The sequence below is a fragment of the Caloenas nicobarica genome, chromosome 3, assembly GCF_036013445.1.
Source record: "Caloenas nicobarica isolate bCalNic1 chromosome 3, bCalNic1.hap1, whole genome shotgun sequence".
Taxonomy (NCBI): Eukaryota; Metazoa; Chordata; class Aves; order Columbiformes; family Columbidae; genus Caloenas; species Caloenas nicobarica.
Genome location: NC_088247.1, coordinates 13,766,944 through 13,791,173, shown reverse-complemented (window position 1 = coordinate 13,791,173; position 24,230 = coordinate 13,766,944). Strand labels below are relative to the sequence as shown.

The 24,230-nt window shown below is 36.9% G+C and overlaps 1 protein-coding gene across 1 annotated transcript in view; it reads right to left on the bottom strand.

The window, feature by feature from the left end:
* The window catches only part of NBAS (NBAS subunit of NRZ tethering complex), a 189,320-nt gene that overhangs the window by 132,071 nt on the left and 33,019 nt on the right, over positions 1-24,230 (bottom strand). The window contains 10 exon segments of the mRNA XM_065631127.1: positions 714-816; positions 2,333-2,455; positions 2,997-3,059; positions 3,749-3,882; positions 4,902-5,075; positions 6,171-6,356; positions 7,810-7,963; positions 8,577-8,660; positions 23,317-23,453; positions 23,741-23,845. Of these exon segments, the coding sequence (XP_065487199.1) occupies positions 714-816; positions 2,333-2,455; positions 2,997-3,059; positions 3,749-3,882; positions 4,902-5,075; positions 6,171-6,356; positions 7,810-7,963; positions 8,577-8,660; positions 23,317-23,453; positions 23,741-23,845 (1,263 nt within the window).

Sequence of the window (24,230 nt, the reverse complement as noted above, 5' to 3'; positions counted from 1 at the left end):
CCCTAAGCAATTAAATCTGCTGGCTGTAATAATAAATACTCTTAAAAGAAAATGTGACTATTTAAACACTAGTTATAGTGGACAGAGCACTGTTTCTGTAATAAACTGCAGTATTTTAAAGTGAAAAAGTAGATAATACATGTCACAGCAAATTCTACATCAGTTTAATAGCAGCCCTTTGCAAATATTAATGACATAGGTTTGGAGTTTATGCACATGCTAGGTTTTGTTTTGTTTTGTTTTCCTTCAATGAAACTGGATTTCTCATCTCACGTTATTTTACTTCAAGTACAAGCAGTAGAAAGTCCATAGTCCTACAATGATATTGGACAATATTATCAAACCAGGACTTCATGTTAAAGAAACGCTTGGCTGAAGATAATATTTAGCTAAAAGATTGTTTATTTTCAGTAGGTTTAAGTGTTTGTAATTCTATGCACAAATGTGTTTATTAACAACGTCTCAAGAAACTGACTCAATTTTTAAAGTGTTGAATTCTACTAAAAGATATAGAGGATATTTATTAGAATAGCTTTTCTTTTTTTGAATTAACACCGGAAGTTTCTAATTTGAATGAAAATACTATAAAAGGGCCAACAGACAACAAAGCAGCATAACACATGAAAACGTATTTACATTTATGTGCAACAATATGAAATGAGAATTTGTAGCTTACTTAGGACATAAATTAGTAAGAAAAAAATAAAACTCACCTCATAGCAAGTATCTGGATGCAAGCATGTATATACTTTCTGTTGCATGTCTAACATATCCTGGAGCAACTCCTTCCAGTGTGTCTCACTGACTGGTGGTTGCCTACAAACATTTTAAAAATTAAATATTCTCTTCCTCAACAAATTGAAGAAAAGCAGTAGATAACACTACAGTTCCATCAGCAAAAATATGAGTTCTCTTAAATGCTATTTTAATGTTTAATTGGACTTTTAACCAAAAGCCATTTAGAGACAGAATGCTTTTAATATTAACATTAAAACAATGTCTGTGGGATAAAGTTGTTTGATGACAACAATGCAGTACCCCAAATGTTTTTTCTGTTTGTTTTCTGTGGGATAAGACAGAGATTTAAGCAATCTTTATCAAGATCCCCCAAACAGGTTTTGATAACCCCCAGTAGTACATCAGAGCATTGGAAGTGCTGTCTTCCTGCTGATCCAGGAACAACTGGCTAAAAACAATTGGTAACAGCAACTGAGGATCATTAAAATGCTGTTTCTTGTAGGAAATTCTCAAAGGAGTAATCGATTGCATGCAATCACTGGCAAATAGAGCTGCAAGTTTATATTGTTCCTTAAATCAGAATGGTATTCAGATTCTTGACCCTCTGGATCCACAGATCTCTGTTTACCCACAAAGCTTCCTATAAAACTTCATTTGTTCTAGCAAACCTTTTACTAGTAAAAACACTATGAAAGTTTTTTGATGTTATCTTGAGCCTTTCAGATTAAGAGACTTTAAGCTACAAAAGCTTGTCCAATTAAGTGATTTTCTCATGTGGCATTAGCTTTCAATTTGGTAAAGCAAAGGGTCCCTACAAAAAGTGAAAAAAAAAAAAAAAAAAAAAATCAACATTTTTGCTACAGAGGCATTGACTTGATCTTTCTAAAGAAAAGTTCTTAGAAGCCAAAAAGCTTTCAGCATGTCCAAGTTAAATACTCCCCTACCATCACCAGTAAACTGTTGTGCATGTGTTCTCTAAATAAGAAAAAAAAAAAAACAAAAGCACAACCCACAGTGATGGCTGTTTTTCCCAGGGCCAAATCTTTTTAGCTGCTTATGCCAAGAGCTGTGTAATAATTCATCTACACCTGGAAGACGAGTTAAATGAAATAGTTCTTAAAGAGCAAAATTGAAAAATTATACTGGAAATATAAGAGGTAGAATCAATATGTAAAAATCAATAAATTACCCTATTACAAGAGCTCCTAAGAAAACACGACAAAAAAAAAAAATAGTGTTATTCCGCAAATCCTACACTCTCAATAAAATTAAACAGGTCTTAAAGGACCTCATTTACAATGTTAACTTTTACTGTTCGTCATCTTGCAGTATTTTACAGCCAGTGTGCCTTTGAGGCTTGTTTACTTGAACACAAACATATTGAAACAGGTTTAAAGCAAGACAAGAGTTTTTGAATGTGGAAAATGCAGCTAAAACACTAATCATGTTAATCACCAGTTTAACAAATGTGTTATATGTATATCATGTGCAGTTTGAACACTACGGTTCCCCAATGCAGCAAAACATGTACACTCTCTGACTGCAAGTACTTATCTCACTGTCCTTTCCCTCTTATCTCCCTTTGAATACTAACTTGCGACCTGTGTGCCTCGTCAACCTAACCATCAGCTTCCGGGCCTCCTCCGCATTGTCCTTGGTGTCTTTCACAAAGGAAACAGGTTTCTGAAGTCCATGTTTCTCCAACAGCTCTGACACACTGTAAATGGACAGACAATGGGTTTTAGTCCTGTGTAGTTTTAAAACTACCTCTGCTGCAGCCATCTTAAAGCTGTCTCAGATAAGGCATTGCACATGCAAACAGTCTCCATAAAGTCCGTAACAGCATGGATGAGCCACAGTAACATTATTTACTCAAAAAAAGTTAATACTTTAGGGTAAATGCACATCACCAACGACCTGATGACATATCTCCATGGCTTTTAGGTTTTGATTATTGAACGCATTACAGAATATCAAGAGCAAAACCAAATTCCCAGGACATCTCAGAAGTAATCTTCCTTCTCCTTCAAAATGAAGGCTTTTATTTCAAGGAAAAAATATCTGTGCAGTTTTATTATATTCCAGTAGCATTTTAGCTCAAAATTTCTAAGTTGTTAATATAAAACACTTATAGATTATCTTCTCAACAGCACTAAAAACAAGATAAATATTCTTGCTGCTTTCTTGTCATAGAAGTTCTTGGCTATGCTTAGTGACTTCTGTAAGAATACATTACTTATTTTAGCAAAATTAAGTACCTCAGAATTTGTTCCAGTTCATCTACTTCATCATGAAGAGTGTTAGTTTTATCTGTTTCAAACCTGCAAAGATATTATACAATTAATATTAAATAAAGATATCTCCATACTTCTTGTAATTTCTTCATATAATTCACATTACATAACGACAAGCAGTTTGAAACATTCCTTGATGAAAATCAAATTATGTTTGCTTGAAAAGATTAAAACAGTTGGCTTCACGTTGGAAGAAAGCTAAAACTGAGGGTCCCTCAGTCTCCCAAGAACAGAGCTTTACACTTCTCTCAAGCTGTCTCCTTCCCACATTTAAAAGAAACTGGGAGAATAATTTACATCTTCTCCTCATGCTTTCACTTTCTTGAGAATTACTTGTCCTTCATCTAGGTCTTCCCTATAGAGAGCTCTCTCACAAGGCCATGTTGCTGCTAACAAGCTAAGTGCAAGATGCCACTAACTGGAACAAGACCAGTAAGATGGACCTAACACTTGGTCTTAATTCACCAAGATATAAAAGTCTACGAGACTAACACAGAAGCCTTGGTCCAGGCTGCTATTTTAAACCATGTTTTGTTCCATTATTTGATGGAGTACACATACAGCACAAGCATACGTATGACCACAGCAACTCAGAAAGGAACAGAAAATTCCGGTAACATTACCTACCCTCTAGTGACTTACCAACTAACGTATTAATTCACAACTATATTTAACTTATCTAAAATATTTAGAAATAACTTGCTGAAAATGTTTACCCATATCCTCTTTGTGGAAGGCATTCCAAAATATCGTAGCACAGAGAGAGCTGGTCATCTCGTTCACAACTATAAATACATTCCAATGCTGTAATCATAAGCTGGTCTTGATCAGGAATAATTTTTTGCTGACACTAATAAGAAAAGAAAGCACATTATTTTTAGTTTTCTGTTTCTAATTTACCAGTGAAGTTTCTTCTATAAAAAGATGTGTACTCCAAGTAAATAAATTGTCTTCAGTTGTAATCAGAAGGTCTCTTGCCAGCAACTTAGTGAAGTACCTGTTGCAATTATAACCTGAAACACAACTCGGCTGGTTTCCTACAGTGCAGATGTTGGAAAGAACAGTGGTTCGTCATTATGCCCTTTTTGAATCTGAGAGGTGGAGAGGGTGCAGGGCAGAGGAAGGTGACTACCGCAAACATTTGTCAGATTTATTTAATATGTACAACAGTATCAATACATATAAAATAGCTGCGTTTTTCCTTCACTGGTTGATTTCTGTCCATACACTTGGAACATTCAGTAATGTGCAAAAATGTGCTTAAGGGCCCTGGAATCATTATTTAAACTGCAGAGGCAGCATGAAATACTCACATGGAAAGTAACTTCAACCCTTACTCATTGAATTCTTGGCTCCATCCTAATGGCCCTCATTTTATTCTTTACATTGGTTGTGGAAAGAGAGGGGTAGGGGCAGGGCAGGGAGAAATAGCTGCAAATCTACTGCTAGTAAATTCCTCAGGAAAAAATAGTAGTGAGATCAAACCCTTTCATAATTACTTTTTAAAAACCAGATATGCCAGGACGTTACTTCAAACGCATCACCATAAAATTACTACAAAGAAGAATCTTTACAATAATTTTTGTTCTACTAGGTCAAGATCATACTTACATTGGTTTGACAATCTCATCAAGGAAAGTTTAGTTGAATCATACTTTTTTAATATATATATACACACACTTTTTATATATACACACACACTTTTAAATTAATATTTTATAAAACATAACAAATCCTGGCTGCAAGAAGAAGGGAGAGATCAGACAGACAATCTGATTTAGAAGACAAATAAAACCTATTTATTAAATCACTTCTTCAGGACAAGAATTTCCAAATAAACCAGTAGAATCAATAGGGCTCTGTACTTACAGCAGGTTTTGAATTCTGAAATATCTTCAGCGGTAGAGTCAGGTCTTCCTTTGCTAACGTTACTAAATATTCTTTAAAAAGTGAATTTGCAAGACCAGGGGACTGGTTTTCACAGCGATGGAGAAAAGGGATCATCCACTGATAAACATTTTTCACATATTTTTCATCAGAGGACTGGCAAGCACAATGAGTTACAGACAGGAAAAAAAGAATTAGTTCAGCTTCATTGTCCAAAACCAACAAGAAAACAAAACAAAACCCAAACAAAACAAAAACACACAAACAAAAAAAACCAACCACACACACACACATAAACACAAAAAAACCACAGAACATATTTTGATCAATGTAACTGAAACGGTATCTTCTCCTATCACAACCAAGAGCTGAAGCCTGACTTTCCCCACTGCTGCACAGATCACTACATCACAAAGCACTGAAACAATCCACCATCTTTCTGCTACCCAATGGCTTGGGGAAACTAAGCCGTACAGGCATAAAGCCTCTTCCATGAGGAAAGCCTTGCTATCTTCCTCCTGCAGTTTCAGGATGAGTGAAGGATCGGCTTGCATTCATGTCAGAGTAGCATTACTTTCAGTATGCAAGAATCCAAGACAGAAAAATAAATTCTGAGTAGTTACACAACTCCTACCAGAATTTTGAAAACTCTGAGGAGCTTCAAGTGCATGAATACTCTCCTCTGGTGCTTACATATTCTTTGATTGAATTTCAGAGTCCTGTTCAATCTCCAGGTATTTTTCAACTTTTCCAAGAGGCCTTTTTCCTATTCTGAAATGCCATGCACAGGCTGAACACAGAGAAGATTAAAACACACATGTGCTGCAGAGGCAAATATTAAGATTTTTTTTTTTTTTGCCAATATTTAAAGACACCAAAAAACATCCAAGGAAAACAATGTTGTTGTATCTTCACCATCAACGGCTACCCTGAAGATCCTTTAGAAAGGCTCAATGAAAAAGCAATTCACATCTTTCAAAATACTGGATTTATTTAACATTTAGTCCTGTGCCTAGGATTAAGAAACAGGTCTTTGAGAAAACTAAGCCATTTTAGGTTTTTGTTAAAAACAAATAAACAAAGGAAAAAACCCACCACAACAAAAAAGGAACAGTAAAAGTGTTGCATTCTTGCTGAATTAAAGATGGTGGTTCATCAGAAAAATAACAACATCTTCATATACATCGGATCTCGTGTAACCTGGACTAGTGGACATCAAGCTATACTTACTGATTTGTTCAAAATACTTACATTCTTCATCAACAGTCTCAGCTTTTCGATGTCCTTCATCTCTACAAGTTCCTTCAAAGTTAAGGTTCGATCACCATCAGTTTCATAAACTACTGTCTCAAGAGTGATCAGATTATTACAAAGCACCTGCAGACCAGGAATATTCCTCTCCATACCGAGACGAACAAGGGACAGAGCACAGTCCACCTGAAAAATAATAAAACCACCATGTAACTGTTTCAAAAAAACCACAAGTTCAAGTCCAGTCTGTGTCCTGCTTGTGTGTCTATTTTCTTTCCTTCTTCCTTTTGCTTAGTAGGCAATTCTAAGTTCCTACAAGTTTTTGTGGCCTATATATTCTTAAACAGATTGCTCTTCTCAGCATTATAAAGACCAAATAAAATGCTTAATCCTAGTGGATGATGTCATTACAGGTCTTTTGACCCAGATGTGCCCTATTGATGCATGTAAATTAGGAGAAAACTGGTTTTTATTCTTTCTTGAGATCACACACAGAGATACATCACCTCATCTCACTGCAAGGAATTGAAAGGATTGCTTTAAACTAAAATAATCAGTTAACTGACTGAAGTTATGCATACCTCTGCATGTAACATGACTTTTGTAGCTGTCCATGAGTTAATAATTTTAATTATTGCATTTTATTTCGCAGAAGATAATGACAGTCTTTTTCCCTGGTGACTGAAAATAACTTTATATGAAAGATTCTGTTTTGATTTCAAACAGCGCAATATTGGCTGCATGTATTCAGTGAGGCAGACATAAGTCTGGAAGAGTAGCACGCAATTTCATTTATGTGTTAGTAATTTAATTGATCCTTGGAAGCTGCTTTTATTTCCATATCTACTGATAGATTGTTAAGATCACAGGGAACTATGATTAAAGAACCTTGGAGAACTGCAAACTTGAAGAATAAAAGAGTTCATCCATCAGAACTAACTGATAGTGATACTTCCAGTCAGCCTCCTTTTCACGCAGCTAATTTGGCTTAAGAAGCAATAAAATACCAGTGCACATCAGTGATGAGCTCTATTCTTACTTGCAGTGCTTATCTCTACCACACAGAGATTCAAACATTTTTAAAATACGAAGTAAATAAGGCAAAAATAAGCTGCATGGTAGTCCCACAGACTCAAAATAAACCTGCCAGGAAGAAATAATGACAGTACCACACACTGGCATGAGTGACAAGTGCAGCTGTCACACAGGGACATATATATGGCACAGTATCACGTGACAGATAATAAAACATGTTACAAACATAAAACGTAATGGTAAACATTTTTCATGGACTATGGAAGTGCTACAGTCTGCTATGGTAGAGCCAAGCGAAAGGGAATCTACTGGCTTCCTATTAATTCCTATGGATCAATTATTTGGCTGACTAAACTTTAGAGCAAGCGTGAGTATGCTGCAAAGGCAAAAAAAAAGAAAAAACAAAACCACAAAACAAAACAAACCCCTGCCCACACACATGCAAAAAAAAAAAAACAAACTTCAAAAGCCACAATGAAGATTGAGACGTGGTGTATATTACTGAGGGAAAAGCATCCCATCAAAACACATTACAACAGGATCCTGTTGAAGAAAGCTGATCAGCCCGAGTCACCCGTCATCATTTCTTCACTGCTGTTCTCACCTGCATCGAGTATTTTTCAATCTCCTGTGCTCTGCTCAAATACCAATCAGTAACAAGATCGACTGAAAGGTCAGTTGTCCTGTACTTCAGTAACTCAGGTTGTGTTTCATATAGAAATTCACCTTCATCTTGTAAAGTTGGTTCAACCACCATCCTTTTTTTAAGAAAAAAGAGTGTATGTTTAAGAATACATTTGCTCACATTTTTTCACATCAGCCTTTTTCCTAAAACTTCTGTTTGTTCTGAAACAAAATGATATAAAATCGGCCTACAATTACACCAATAATTTGATGATATTCAAATGCCAATCACAGTAACTGTTCTTTTTTGTCAGCAAAGTAACTAGTAAGAGATTCCAAACGTGAAGAAAAAAAATCCTTTCTGCTGAAGACACAGGTATGCTCCATCTGTTCGTCGCACAGTAAAAGGCAGTTTTGTGATCCATTAATGCTCTATTACAATGTTATGGTTGATAAGTAACACAGCAGGATGAAAAATAAATGAATAAATCTGGATTTCCAACATTAACCTCCCCCGGCTCACATACAAAAGTTACTCATCACATAATCACACAGAACATAAGGCTATAACAGGAGAGAGAGTTTGCTCAGTCTCACTATGAAAGCTGAAAAGTCTAGTTAGTGTGCACAAAAATAAGAAGTGAGTCTTACTGGGTATTTCCCACATTTTAAGAATCAGTAACTAAATTCTTTTTCTGAAATGTACATTAATATAGAAAAAACCTTTTGCCTTTTCAATATACTTACCTGCATTCTGCTTTTTCACACCAGTCTTGTTCACGATGTTTCTGCTCATTCCAAGGAAGAATTTTTAATGTCCTCTGCTTGTAACTAGTGTAACAGAAAAGGAAAACTTTACACAATGTTTGAAGTTTTTTTAAAATTGTGATGGCATTCAATTAATGGAATACAAAGCATAAGCAAGTATTTCAGTGAATTCATAAGCATGTAATTCAATTACAGTACCAGTTCTTTAAGATTCATCACTTCTTAATGCAGCTATACAGGTGTGATTTTGCCTGTATGATATTATCTGTACAAACACATATTCTACCTATACTTCTATACTACCTATATTTCTTACTGACAGTACATTTAAAAAAAAAGGGAAAAAAACATGACATGCTTTAAGAATTTTTACTGCTTCACAGTAAATCTCCTGACTTCATGTGCTGCCATGGAAGACTGAAATAAGCAAAAAAAATCTATGATCTTCACAGCCTTAAAACACCCATATAATTCTTCAAATTTTAGCACAAATCCTTGTACTGAACTGAAACAAGATAAGCCCTGCTGTACTGATCTTCTCAATTAAGTTTAATGTGTTTTTTTCACTACAAACTTCCACAGTGAAACATTCTCTAAATATTGAGGTTGAAGAAAAATAAAAATCTGTTTAAAATGCAGATTAAGAACACCATGGGTTATTACTAGAATGATTAGTTATGCCTTGTTGTTGCAGGCTCGTTGTTTAAGCAGCATAAAACCCGAGGAAACCATGTCAAGCTCTGTAGAACATAAACTAAGGGGGGAGAGGAGAGCTATATATGTTCTGGCATTTGTAGAAATAAGAAAGAAACCATGCACAAAGACATTAAAGTTTCAGCATACCACAGCAATAAGCTATTTTAAATCTCATTCATTTTCTCCTGATCCTGATAATGAACAGCAATGGCAACACTACATGGACAATCCCTATTTATAAATTAACAACTGATACAATCTTTTCACCCCTTGAAGAGCAGCACTATAACTTAGTAGCCTAAAAAGAAACCCAATTCCAACACACAAATTGATTTCACAATATAGTAAGAGCCAAAACAAACTAAAAATCAGTAAGTCCATCTCGTTTAGCAAGAGCCATCAAACACATTTAAGAAACTGAGGCATGTCCATCCCAGCTGCCCTGCCCTGGACACACACGTTTCTCCCAGGTCAGCCGCCCATCCTTTCCCCGCTTCTGTGCGCTAACAATAAGATCCCATGTTTTACCACAGGAATTCCAACCCTCCAAATGAAACATGCAGTAGAAAACCAGTGATAAATTGGCAGAGACAGATTTGCAGGCTATAAAAGTCAAAAGAAAGGAGGGGAGAAGACAGAAAACTGCTAATTGCTGAGTCTCAGCTCCAGTAACATCTGCATTCAATTCCAGTTCAGCTGGGCAAAACACTCGACAATTATCTTTATAATTAGGCACCATGTAGTAACATCACTGAAAAATACTTGATAAAGAAAACTCCAAATTAACATTTATGGTATAAGCACCAGGAATAAAGTCACCTTCTGACTTTGGGAACATTCAGGCCATGTATTTTGGGAATTAGGGGGTTGTTTAAGTCTTAATTTATCAATTAATTTTAAAAATAAGTATTTAAAACTGGGTTCATAAGGTCATGTTTCATATATCATACACAAGAATGTAACTATGGAAGTGTTCACTTTATCAGTTGAAATGTCAAATAAAAGCCAAAGTGTGATTAACTATCCCTTCCAAAATAAAAATAAAATTTAAAAAAATATAAAAATCAAGACAGTATGAACAGTATGCTCCCTTTTTCAATGTTCTGTTAAACATAACAGGAAATCAGACAAAATTTTATTGCCCAATACAGTATCTTACCAGGGGGGGGGGGGCGGGGGGGAGGGGGAATTAAAAAAAAGAAAAAAAAAAAAAAGGTAAAACTAGAGGTTTGGGTTTTTTGGTTTTTTGTTTGGTTTTTTGGGGTTTTTTGTTTGTTTGTTTTTACAGCAGAGGACAAGGGTTTCATTCTAGAAGCTATTTTAAATCATGTCTGCAAAACTGAAGCAGAACTACCAGAAGAGAATAACAGCAAGAGAAGATTTTCAGGTAACAACTCCAATTTACATTACAGCTTTTTCCTCCAATATTAGCTACACATACTAATATGTTAACTATCATTCTGCCTCCAGGAATTGTAGTGCTAGGATTTTGTTATTTTACTGTATTTAAAAAAAAAAAAAAATCTCAGATACAGTATGGGCCTGTAAGACTTGACTACATCAAATCAAATCATTTTAACAAGCTTTTATACACAAATATCAGGGATAAAAGCAGATTCAGTCACTGGCAAGGACCAGTTGGCAGTGGAAGCTCTCATAACAGAGCTTGAGGGCTTGCGCAGTTTCAGAAGCTGAAGCATCACGGAGCTGAGCTGGGAGGAGCACTCATAGCACATCCTGCCTTTCGCTTAGTCTCCTTCCCACAGCTCTGGGAAGAAGAGCAGGAATACGACTGGGGAACCTGCAAAACTGTGTCAGCCCCTCTCTGCAAGTCGCTCTCCCACCCAGCCCCTTAAGACAACACAAACCGTGCCCCTACTCCTCTCTTCCCAACTCAGGTGTTTCAGAGACTCAAGCAAAAGCCAAACTGATGGAGGAGAGACAGAGGGGACACATGACAAGTAGACATTTACATCAAGCTCCATTAGAAAGTTGCAGCAGGTACCATTTATTGTATTTACTCTGAAGGCAAATTCCTGTTCCAAGCAGTCACTTGCAGAGTGCCTATGGCTCTGTCAAGTCAGAGCATCCCATGTGAACAAGTATTCTCACGTAATCTCAGGGACCCAGGAGGAACTTCTGGGAAAGTTGCTTTGGTTTGGCTGTTCTTTCACAGGCTTTGTTGTTAGTGACAGAAGGAAATCATGCAAAATAGTAAGGAAAGAGGTGCACAGATTTAATAGATATTTAAGCTTCCAAATTTTCCTCTTTTGGCTAACAAATTATTAAAAGAATAAATACAGCAGAAGTTTAAATCACAAAATTAAAGCCACAGAAGCATGAATGTGATACCCGAATGACAAGACATTCCGAAACTCATACACACTCTCCTAATGCTACTAGCCCTCAGCTTGAGACCTGAAAAAATAAAAAGGAAAAAGAAGAAAAAAGTCTACCAATCCAAGCCTATACTGCCAAATACTACATTTAACATGTTCTTCTTAATTAAGCTGCTACATCCTGCATAATTGCCATAATAACCATAGACAATGGCAAAGTTACATTCTGGGATTACAACTCCAGTTAAGAAACTGTTTCTCAACAGATGCAGTAACACAAAGGGCTTATAATTAAAGTGGGCTAAACTTGCAAAATTTCTTAACTGACCTGAATACAATGATGAATTACATGTTTCTTCCCTTCGATTATTCTAAACTTAGTTGAGTCCCTTTCCTGACTCTTGTAAACAATATTAGAAACTAAATAGTTTAATTTTTATGCAAGCAATCCACCCAGCCTAAAATCAAAAGTTGCTAGAAAACACTTCTTTTTGCAGACTGATGCAATCGCCTATCCAGCCCTTCAGAAAATAATTTATACTTCCCTCTCCCCATCTAAAAGTAGGTATTTTCCTCCCTATTCCAGTAACACAAAACACACTTAGGTTTGCCTATAAATTGCAACTGCTTCAATTATTTTTTCAAAATACATTTTAAAATAGAATCCTTTCAAATTAACAGAAGCCATGAATTAAGTACAGACTCCATTCAAAATAACTTCTCCATCACCATACTATGGCTTATAGTTTCAACTAAAGTTGACAGTTTAATGCTTTAAAAAAATGCTTACTGAGGAAGATCTCACTCAACTCAAGCTCCCAGGCTTTGCCCTCTTTGTATGACAGATGATTTGCTTCACCCTTTCCCCTCACCTCCAAAATCCATCAAGTGAGGAAGCAACGTGCAGCTCTGCCTCCCTCTGCCTGCCTTCCTCAACGGAAAAAAGTTGCAGAGATAAGCAATGTGAATGCAAAAGGTAAGAAGTACGTGATCATCCCTCCTGTGAGAGTCAGAGCAGATTGAAAAAACCCCTGAAGAAAACAATTAATATGTTAAGACTGATAAAAAGTTGTTCATTTTTTGTTTCAGTTAAATAGGAAATGACATTTCACTAGTTTTACTTCCTACAACACTGTAAGCACTGAGACGACCAGCGAGGCCTCATTTCAAACAAACAGCAGCAGATACTGTTTTACACCATATGCAGCTAAGCTGTTAGCTACTCGCTGCATGACACAGAAGATTAAAAAAAAAGGTGTATTTGGGTTCAAAAACATTAAGAATTCTTCTAATAAAGTGTCACGGAAGTCTACTACATCTAGAAAGTATCTAGTGGAATATTTGAGCCACATATTATAGACACCCGAGAAACTCCAGGTAAATGTTGCGCTGCGGTTGCCTGTACCTATATCCTATTCCCTTGGCAACTGCTGTTGGCCATTTGCATTCTGGCCAAAGCTACCAAGACCAATCTCATGTTTCAGCACAAGATTTTGCAGGAACGAAACCTACAGTTGTCCAGACACATCAATTGAAGAAGTACTATAAGCATACTTCAAAAGTTTTTCATAAAAGCTTATTAACAGACCTCAACACGAAATACTAAAGTGGAAAAGAACCATCATGAATTGCTATCTTGACTGGGAAGTGTCTACTTCATCTTTTTTCCCTTCTCACAGCAGAAAAAAGTTAAATATTTTAAGTCAGGTGTATGGATAAGCCACGGAAAACTCTTTTAAAAGTACTTTCTGCTCTGGCTTGATTTCTCATTTTAAAAGTATTCAGGTTCAGCTGAGGAATAAGTTGAGAGAGGAACTTTAGATTTTTGAAGCTCTCACCAAGAGTCAAGCAACACTCAGTAACTATCTCCTCCAAATGCTTAAAGAAAACACCACCAAAAAAATACAAGTGTAAAATACCTCATTGTAGCAGAAATCAGCAGTAATGCAAAGTCAGTCTTAAGAGACATTTCTTGCTAAGTTCAGGAAAAAAAAAAACAAAAAACAAAAAAACCAAAAACCACCACACACACACCAAAAAAACCCCACACACACACCACACACAAAAACCACACAGCTAAACCCACATCAATTAAAACTGGTTAACTTCATTCACCTCCTCAACAAGGCTAACATAAAAAAAATCCATAACTCCCTCCTGCCCCCTACATGACTGTATCCAACTGTCCTTACTTTCTCTCCTCATTCTGAAGACTTTAGAAAAACTCTTCATATTTGAATTCAAATACAAGAACTGGAATAAACAGGTCTCGATGCCAGCAAAGGATGGGAGATCCCTGTACCTGGGGCCTTTATAAAGCCAAAGAAATTACTAAACACTGTATTAATCTCAATGTTTTATCACGAGATTTTTCTTAATCGATAGTTAAGTTTTAGCACAGATTTTTTTTTCCCCTCAAATTTCCACTATCAGTGACTCCTATGACTCACGCAGAAGAAGTAGCTGGTAAAATGGAAACAAGAGAGTTGAGAAAAATTTCAGGCATCGAAACACACTTGCAGTCTGCAACCTCGAAAACATAAATGCAGATGAGACAGAAAAGAACAAGAGATACAGACATGAACACACACATGAAGAGGTAAGGCTTCCATTTTTCTACCACGCTTTTGTTTACAACACACGTGCAGCAAATCCAGCTGCACATGGCAAGCAGCGCATAGGCCCTGCGCACACAGCGTGCATCTCACCGGGCTGCATGCAGTGAATTCAGCACGCACAGGCAGCTTGTCAGATGGGCACAGACTCTGTTCTGTGGCATCCAGAACTCGGTCTCTGTCCTTATCCTGCCCAACTTTGCAGTTTTGTTCTGGAAACTGAAACCCCCCAGAGGTCAGAGGCACAGGCAGGGTAAGTCTGCATCACTGTGCGCTGGGCTCTCACTTGAAATTCCAGATACAGGGACAGATCACAGCAGTCACTGAGGCAGGAGGACACCTTTTCCAATTAAAAGAAACAATCGGCTGTGCCCTAATACAACTCTACAAAAATATTAGCACAGGGTTGTTTTGGTTTTTGTTTGGTTGGTTTTTTGTTTTCCTGAGCCACTGCTTGCCCCATCCTTTCCTCTCCTCTCTTTTCAACAGTAGAATAAATATGATTGAATCCCAGTAAATCAACAGATTAGAGAGGTATTCAACTCTATTTCTTCAAAAAGAGCTGACTTTTCCTGTATTGCTATTTTCACTGTTGTTTATGTTGGCTTGGCAATTCTTCCCATTCTTTGCTTTGACAAAAGAGGTCCATGCTATTGTAGTTTCTGTATCTTACCAACTGCATTTATTCAAACCTGCAGATTATTTTTTCTCTCCAAGGACAGGCTTTAAAAAGAGGAAGGTCTAATTCAGTTTTAAGGTCAGAATCCAATTCTTTCTATTACCGATGGCAACTCTGAGGTTTTTTTCTCCTTCAAGCATTTCAAACAGCAGCTCTGTCTCTGAAACTCATCTAGTTGAGGATTAGGTGATTTTTAAAAAAATCTTCCCCTGTAAACTTGTGCACATTGAATACAGACTCCAAGCAAAAGGACAATTTACCCCAACACATTTAGGAAACATTATTTTTTTGCTGAAAGACATGCACAATTTTAAGAGTAGGTCTGGGTTTTTTCCAAAAAAAATTTGGGAGTAGATGAAACGTTATTTTTTTTTTTTTTTAAATCATCTCTCATTGTCTGAAAAAAAGTTATAAACACTAATTCTGCATTTGAAAGCTGGTGTGTTACATACTAGAATACTTCTGAACATAACTCATTTCAGTAAGACACTGAGTATTGATCTGTTAAAGGTAAGAAAGCTATACGTGAAGATTCTGAACTATAAAATAAGGTAGTGTTTCCATCAAATGGTTTTCTTATCCGCTCAAAGTGTTTTTGAAGAATGCGCTTGATTCCAATTTCATGACACTTATGTTTTAAATTATCTCAAATGTATGTTTTGTGATAAGAGGAATACCAAATCCTGAACCTTCAAATATTCTTTTCCCCCCGCTGACACTTACACACTTATCAGAATTTATGATTTCCATATTTTACTGTAGGCACACTGTAAAGTGTTTTAGACTTCACATTCAAATTAGCACTTCTGTAATCCCACTACATAGAGATGGAGGCATTGAAAGTAGGCTATATATATAATACATGTAGCTGTATATAATACAGGATCTGCAAGGGAAGTTTTATAAAATATTCTTTTTTAATTTAATCCAGAAACTCATTTGGCCAAAATCTGTATCTTCTCAGACAGCAATGGGGAAGTCTGTGCCAGTTTCTGTTGCTCTGCAATTCTAATGGCTCTGAAACAGCTTCATTATGCCACAATTATTCTATAACTGAGGATGAAATACAATAGAAATACAATAACAAATGCATCCCAGATATGTAGTCTTTAACAGCTATGATATGTATTGCATTTTCTATATTGTGTGAAAACATTCTTTTCTACAATTATAGTGGTTTAGTAGTGAATTAATAAATGTAACTATATAACTGATTACATATATTTTTAGGTTTCCAATTATTCAATATACTATGTGATCCAAAAGTGGTGGGCAGAGAGAGCAGATCTTCATTTCCCAAGAATATCCATAGGACATGCATCAAATTCATCAAGACTGAAGTACAGCTGGTGCCCAAACCAGTGTGCCAGAAACACCACACATTTGGGGAAAACTGATCCACATAAATTAGTGGAAAAGATATCTCAGGTGCTTTTGGCTGCCACAGTTAACAACCCTTCAGAATTCCTGCTGCACACATTGTGATGGCAGGTCTTTTGAAGCAACTCTGCCACTAGAGGAGAAAAGTTATACCTAATTTCACATAAACAAATCAAGCTATGTTTTAGCTATGTGGTTAACCTTTAACAGAACTTTGGGAGAAGGGAACTTTCCTTTTCCTCCTAAAACAACCTCGACTGAATGATCTAAACCTCGGAAAAATCAAACAACACTGCAGAATCGCAGTTCAGAAGCTCACTGTGGTTTTTTTTTCTTGATGCATACAACTAAAAATTGTGAGGCAATAGTTTTCACAAAATCAAAATGGGTTATTTTAAAGACACAGCTGAATTCTAAGTAAGATCAAAGCTGTCTGCCACCATAAAGTGAAAATGGTCCTTCAGAATTGTATATGTATAAAACATAATGGAGGTTCAGCGAAGAAATTTTGTTCTAAACCCTGTAAAAAGGTGCCAGACAAATAAGAGAATGGCAGCAATACACTTCCATGTGAAGACCGTGAAAGGTAAGCCGAGGTACAGGTCAGGACAATACAGGCAGCAGACACACATGGTAGATGAAGACAGGACAACTCAGGCATGAACGTGCCAGAAATATAAAGGAAACCTTGTTAATGCTCTGTGGATAAACAGCACAAGCACTGTTCAGCTCACACACCACAGGAATGTATGCAAAGGCTGTTACTGGCCCACAAGAAACCTTCTCCAGGAACCTCCTCTGAACACAAGCAGCTCTCTCAGCCTTTAAGTGCTCCAGTCCTCACAGTCACCCCCGTGGCCTCTTGCTGAGCTCTCTCCAGTTTACTGATGTCTTTCCACCAGGGGCCAGTATTCTAGATGTGGCTGAACAAGTGCGGCAGCCTGACTGCTCAGTCTCCTGGCTGTGCTTCTGTTCTTGCAGGACAACATGCTGCTGGCCTTCCCTGCCAGCTCATGTCCTGCTTGTGCCCAGGACCTCCAGGTCCTTTTCAGAAGAGCTGCTTCCCAGCCAGTCATTCTCCAGCCTTTATAGTAGCAAGAGTTTCTTCAGTTGCAGGAGAAGGACTTCACATTTGTCCTTCTTGAACTTCCCAAGGCTCTTGCTGGCCCATTTCTCCAGCCTATCTAGGTCCCTCTGAATGGCAGCTCGGCTCCAGCATAGCAGCTTCTGTGAAACTTCCCTCCTTCCTTGGTGCCAGCTCATGTTCGCCTTGGTTCCTTCATAGCTTCAAGCTCTCACTCTCCTCTTCAAAAATTCCCCACGACTAGTACCTACAGTACTTTTGCCAGCTGCTCCTGCTGCTTTCCCAGATCCCCACACAGGCCAGTTTGCAGAAGAGCTTCTCTTTCTCCAAACCACTGCTTTAACTTTCACATGGACCACAAGAACCTTTCCCATTCCTACCTGAAGTCAGTCTAGACAGGAACACAAGTACTATCATGACAAGTTAATCTTTCCCTCAGAAGTTATTTTTCCTACTTCACAGTAGAAGGTAAGATCTGAGATTTTATTTCCTCAAACACATCCTTGAAATAATATTAACTACATTGATCCCTCCTACCTCTAAACTGTTTTTCTTCTTTCCCTTAGTGCAAAGGAAAAGAAGCACACATTAAACTTATGCTCATCTTGTTTATTTCACTCTAGCACTATACAAATGAATTCGAACAAACTACCAAAAAGGTCTGATCAGGGGATTAATTCTTTTAACATGAACTCTTCTGAACTACACTAAAAACAAAAGCAATTCAACTTCAGAAGAGAAGAAGAAAAACTAACAGGAAAAAGTGAGGACTATATATTAAACAGTTCTGCAGACGTTCAGTCATCAAACCTATTTACATACACATACTAAGAAGTGAAGAGATGAAGCTATAAGAGCTTTATCGAAACTGCATTGCCACAGGCAATAACTAAAAACCTAGTTCAGGAGAAGATATCATTATGGAAAGGCAAAGTTAACTGCTTATGAACCTCCAAGTTTAATTGTGTAGTATTTATCTATTCATAGATGAGAGCCTGCTATGTGGAAATTTTCAGGTTTTAAAAGTTTCAGTAAGTTTTCAGAAGATACTTCACTCCCTTCCCAGTCCACCTGGCAAATATAGTTCACAACTCTCCAGTAAAAAAAAAAAAACAAAAAACAAAAAACACCAAAAAAAACCAACACAACACACCACACACTTTAAGCCATGACTGAAATCCAAAATTTGAGAAAGTTAGGGAGTAAAAAAGCAGAAACATATAAAAAGTTGCTATCTCAGAGGGAAGATTTTTACTACTAGTGTAATGTGCAATATAGTAGACTTACGGCTATTGAGGGAACCATACATTTGAATTTCTCAACTTCTATGAGTTTGAAATGTGAGCAGTAATGTTGTAATATAGCATTAAATGTAGTAAAAAGGATAAGAAAATTAAAACAAAAGGAAAAAGACTCTGGTTATGTATTTATAACAGTGGTAAAGCATTATTTTCCTCCAAGATCACCTTTAAAAACCTGAGGGCAACAGTCTTAAATATAGACTGAGAATGCTAGCTGTAGCTATTAAAATGAGATTAGAAAGAGCCATCACTCTAGTTATCTTAACAGATGGCGTCTGTGCATCTGATGGATCCTTGGGAATGAGCATGAATCCCAAAGACTAAGAGACAGCAGAGATTCAGGAGCTATCATCATAAAAGCAGCTGAGAAATAATACAAAAAAGTAGGAAAACATTACAATCACAATTCTGCAAAAACACATTATGAGTAATGTCAGTCTATCACAACACAAATTTGAAGCTGACAAGCATGTATGGCCATCTATGCATCTTAGTATTTCAGATTCCTTCTCAGCTCCGGGAGCTGTTGAGCTTATGTAACTTACTGCTTTCCAGGAGTCTCATGAATATATAAATCTTCTGCTCAGACATCACAGACCTCCTCCTGAACAGTTCTGAGAGAATCATAGACATCATCAGGGACATCTTCACCAGAGCAGGTTGCTCAGAGCCCCGTCCAGCCTGGCCTTGAGTGTCTCCAGGGATGGGGCATCAACCACCTCTCTGGGCAACCTGGGCCAGTGTTTCACCACCCTCATTGTAAAATAATTTCTTCCTTATATCTAGCCTGAATCTCAATTCCTTCAGTTTAAAGCCATCAGCCCTTGTCCTATCACTACATGCCCTTCTAAAAGGTCTCTTCCCATCCTTCTTACAGGCCCTTTTTAAGTAATAAAAGGCCACAGTAAGATCTCCCTGGAGCCTGCTCTTCTCCAGGCTGAATGACCCCAACTCTCTCAGCCTGTCCTCACAACACAGCTCTTACAGCCCTCTGATCATTTCTGTGGCTCCTCTGGCCCCTCTCCAACAGGTCCATGTCTGTCCTGTGCTGAGGGCTCCAGAGCTGGACACAGGACTCCAGGTGGGGTCTCATCAGAGCAGAGCAGAGGGGCAGAATCACCTTCCTCCACCTGCTGGCCACGCTCCTTGTGATGCAGCTCAAGATACAATTGGCTGCAAGCGCACATTGCCAGCTCAGTGAGAGTGACCTCTAAAGATGCTAAGCTACAAAACACATGCCAAAAACAAGAAACAAAAGGTTATCTACCACTTGAGACTTTTTACAAGCAAATACAGAGAAAAAAATGTGTCTATTTCCTAACAATGTGGCCTAGAAGACTGAAAAAAAAATAAATTCTTCTACCTTTATTTCCCCCCCATTTGTTATGCAAACTCTTCCTTGACTGATAAGACCTTAAAATTTTTGTGACACTGGCCTCTAAATGCCATCCTAATGTACATGACATGTGCCAGTAACAAGAAAAACAACTGCTTTATGCTTATAGAATGCACTAGCAAAACAAGCCTTTCACTAGGCACTTAGAATTTACCATCTGCAGCTGAACTGGAGGTTCCAGATGAAAGGAAATTGCAGTTATAATGCAACCTTTACAAAGACATTTCTCACAGGTAATGAAATTCTTCAGATATAGCACTTCCGTGTGCATTCATGTTGCTGGCGGTGTACAGCAAGCAATTGTGTTGCAATGCTTTTGCCTTGGCAATAGCTGCAGGTGCTTATTTGTCCCACCTCAGCTGTTTCATGTATAAAAAAAGGCAGCTCCTGGTATACCATCTCAAGTTTCTCCTCAGCCAGATTCCCCTATAGATGGAGGAACTAAGAACACAGCCATGTCGTGAATTTCCATAAGGACCAACGCCACCTCAGGGTGCTCCAGCTGGCAACCAACCCTCTTATTGTTTAAAGTGCTCCATATACACAGGCACAATATGGTCAATTCCCAGCACTATTTCATCCTACACACACACACACACGACCATATACGAAGACCTAGAAGACAAACTACGGTATATTTTTCCTCCATCAAAATCTTTTTCTACCTCCAGAGCTGCACAGTGCTCAGCAGCAGGTCTGAGCTGCAGGAGGCCGAGCAGCCACAGCATCAACAGCGCATGAACAAGGCAGCTTAACGTGGGCGCTGTCGTGCACTTGGTCCCTGTTAGTGGTCTCATCACATGCACCACAGCACCTATCGGAATCTCCTGGTACAGACAATTACGGCGTTGAATTTCCAGAAAAGCAGCGAGCTAAAAGGAATCACAGGAAAGATCTGCCTTTTTTTTGCAGCTGAAAGTAGAAAATACGATTTCTTAACTGCAACAGTGTGAAATTTAGAAAGGAAAACCAGACTAAATCCTTTCCTGACTCAGATTCCTTTATAAGACTTGTCTAGAGTCAAAGATCATGAGGACAGATTAAATCACTCACTCCTTTCCTAAGACCACTGTAATTACAAGCTGCATAAGCTGAAAAGTCATAATGCTAATTTCTACCTATTAAAACATTGGGGTTTATATTTTTGCAAAGTTTTCCTTTTTTTCAGAATTGTATTAATTACAGTCAGCACTTGCAACTTTCTAATATTATGTGGTAATGAAATACTACAACTCACAAAACCAGAACCTTGTTCAGTCAGTTAATTTAAAGCAAACTACACCTACATTCTGTGTTCTATAGAGAAGTAAACTAAATAGCACACTGATTTAAACCATATTTCATAACAACTTCATATCTACAGAATGACAGTAATTCTATTCATACTAATATCCCATTAAAAAATAAATGCTAGAATTAAAAGGCCCACTCCCTTAAAATGAGCAAGAACTTCCTTTTGCTTTGATTCACATGGATTCACTTTGATTCACATGAAACAAGAATGGCCAGAAGCTAAAGCTATTTGGACTAAGGGAGGAGACTCATCCCACTTCAAAACAAAAAATCTTTTTTAAATTAATAAGAAAACTTTACATTGTACAACTTAAGTCTATTTCCTTAGTTATTATTCTCATTAATGGATTATAATGGATCTTGTAAGTATATGGGATCTGCATATACAGGATTTTCTCTCATCCCCATTTTGTTGTTGTCCAAAGACAAACATTTCAAGGACAAACAGCATTATCTGTTCTGCAATCAGAGGAAAAAAAAAAGTGTGAACCTGCACATATCTGATCCTAGCACTGAGAAGTTTGTCTGCCACACGAATAAAGATTCAAACTACATATTTCATTTTTTCAAGAGCAGAAAAAATGAAGTTCTTGACCCACAACTTCACATCTTCACTAGTAGAACACTGGTGAAAGATTTTAACTGTCATTTTGCCTCTTGGCCCATAAGTCAGTTTCTCAACCAAATTAAACAAAAACAACTAAATAAAAATCCAAAAATCAAGAATAAACAACCCTTCAGAAGGAAGGGAACCCATTTTTGAACACCAACAAAATATAATAACCACATTTAAGACCCTTCTTCCCTTCCTCTCACATTATAAATTTTATTAAAACAAAAGAGAAAAATTGGAATATATTTTACCAATTTTATAATTACTGCAATAATTTCTCTCCATGGTCCTAACTGCTACCTTACAGAAAATGATAAAATAAGTGTTTTCACACCGTAACTGAATAACTACATGTGTTCCTGATACTACAAACATAATAAAAAGTGCAGTAGTAAGCATTAGATATCATAAAATAAATACCAACTTCTGCTCAGAAAGGACAATCGTTTTTATAAGTAGGAAAAATGTCAGAGGAATTACTTCATGAATAAAAAAACCTCTTCTACATGGAGAATTATCCAAATGAGACTGTTAAAACTTTGAAGTGAAAAACTTAACTATAATGCTGGAAGACTACAAAAAAATTCTATTAGTTACTCCAAACACTACCCCTCTGAAGTAAAGCTTCAAAGTCCTATTGTAAAATATTAAATAATTAAATCTTCCCAATTTCTCATGGACACTGAACAGTATGCTTCAAAACTAATTTAATAATTGAAGTATTTGAAAGAAACAATCTAGAATTAAAAAATTATTTTAATTAACACACGGAACATAAGACTCTCTTACGAAAATTTATATTAAATTGACAGTAAACTAATATTGTACGCTGAAAGGAAAGAGTAGAAAAGTCTGGATTTAAAGCCTCTACCTCAGCAAGCTGCATAAGAATCAGTAACAGGAAGATTAATGATTTTGAAGTTACTGACTACTTGAGTGTTAAATTGCATTTCAAAACAAATCCAGAAAAAAGTAATTGCTTCCAAGGAGCTAAACACGTGCATTATTAATTTCCTAATGCTGACTTATTACAAACTAGTTACAGACTTGTACTTGCGCTTGTGAAAATCTGGGCAGTTTCAGGTCAGAAAAGGCCGTGCTTCCTCTTGGTGTAATGGAGGCAACAACATTTAAAGTCCCTATTTTCCTGATAATAACCAAAAGAGAGCAAAAAGCTTCCATGAATGGCACAAAGTACAGCAGAAAATGAAGACTGGTCAAGTACATCAAGACAAAGCCGCTCTCTTGATTCCAGGTAATAACCAACTGCAGATTGCCATACATGGAAACTAATTTACGTACCTAAAAAAAGAAATTACTTACAAAGCTTCAGGCAACAGGAAAGCATATTCATGTGGTGAAGTAGTCTCTGGAAAATTGGAAAGAATTGCCTGTCTGTGTGGAAGTAACGCTGCTCCATGGAAAGTGAACAAAATTTCCAAAGCTCTGACATTGCTTTCCTAAAAAACAAAACGTTAAGTTGCAGAGCTGGCTTAAGACTGATTTACCCTGAAAAGGTGCAGGAAATATAAGCTTAGGTTATGCAACAAACATTTAGTTTTAAAATTTTCTTTAGCAATAATTAGCTCCCAGTCACTGCATTTATTTACAATCAAACCAATACACCCCTCCACTTCTTAAATTCCCATTGAGAACCAACCAAGTTCTAAAGGGGTAAAAAAATGCACTTAAGTGAAAACAGCAATATCAAAACAAAACTACACTCTAGCAAAATAAATATTAATACCCGAGCATAAGTTCTTGCTGAAAGTACAATATTCTGATTTCTGAACTTCTTGAAGAATTCTGCATCATAGTGCTGTTCAGCTGCATGAGGCCCTCCAAGGATTTCCTTTAACAAAAAAAAAAAAAAAAGGGCACTTTTAAAAGATTGTTTTTCATGCAAGATTTACAAATGCACCAAAAAGCCTACACATTTGAATAAGTATGAGATATATGTGGAAAAGTATGCTGTTGTTTTTTATTTGTTTCAGTATGAAAAAAAAGATGCATTTTTAATTTATAAGCTAAGAGAATTTTCTGCTTTACTTTAATTAGGGTTTAGACAACATTAGTTACAAAGAGATGCGGTAAAAAGTCATGAAGCGACTAGTAACAACTGCAAAGTTGAAAAACTAACCAAAATACAGCTTGACATTCCAAAAACTTCCACTTTGGTAAGTTCATGGAAGAAAGACATTCATTAGAGAATCTGAGTAGACTTGCTAATTCGACTG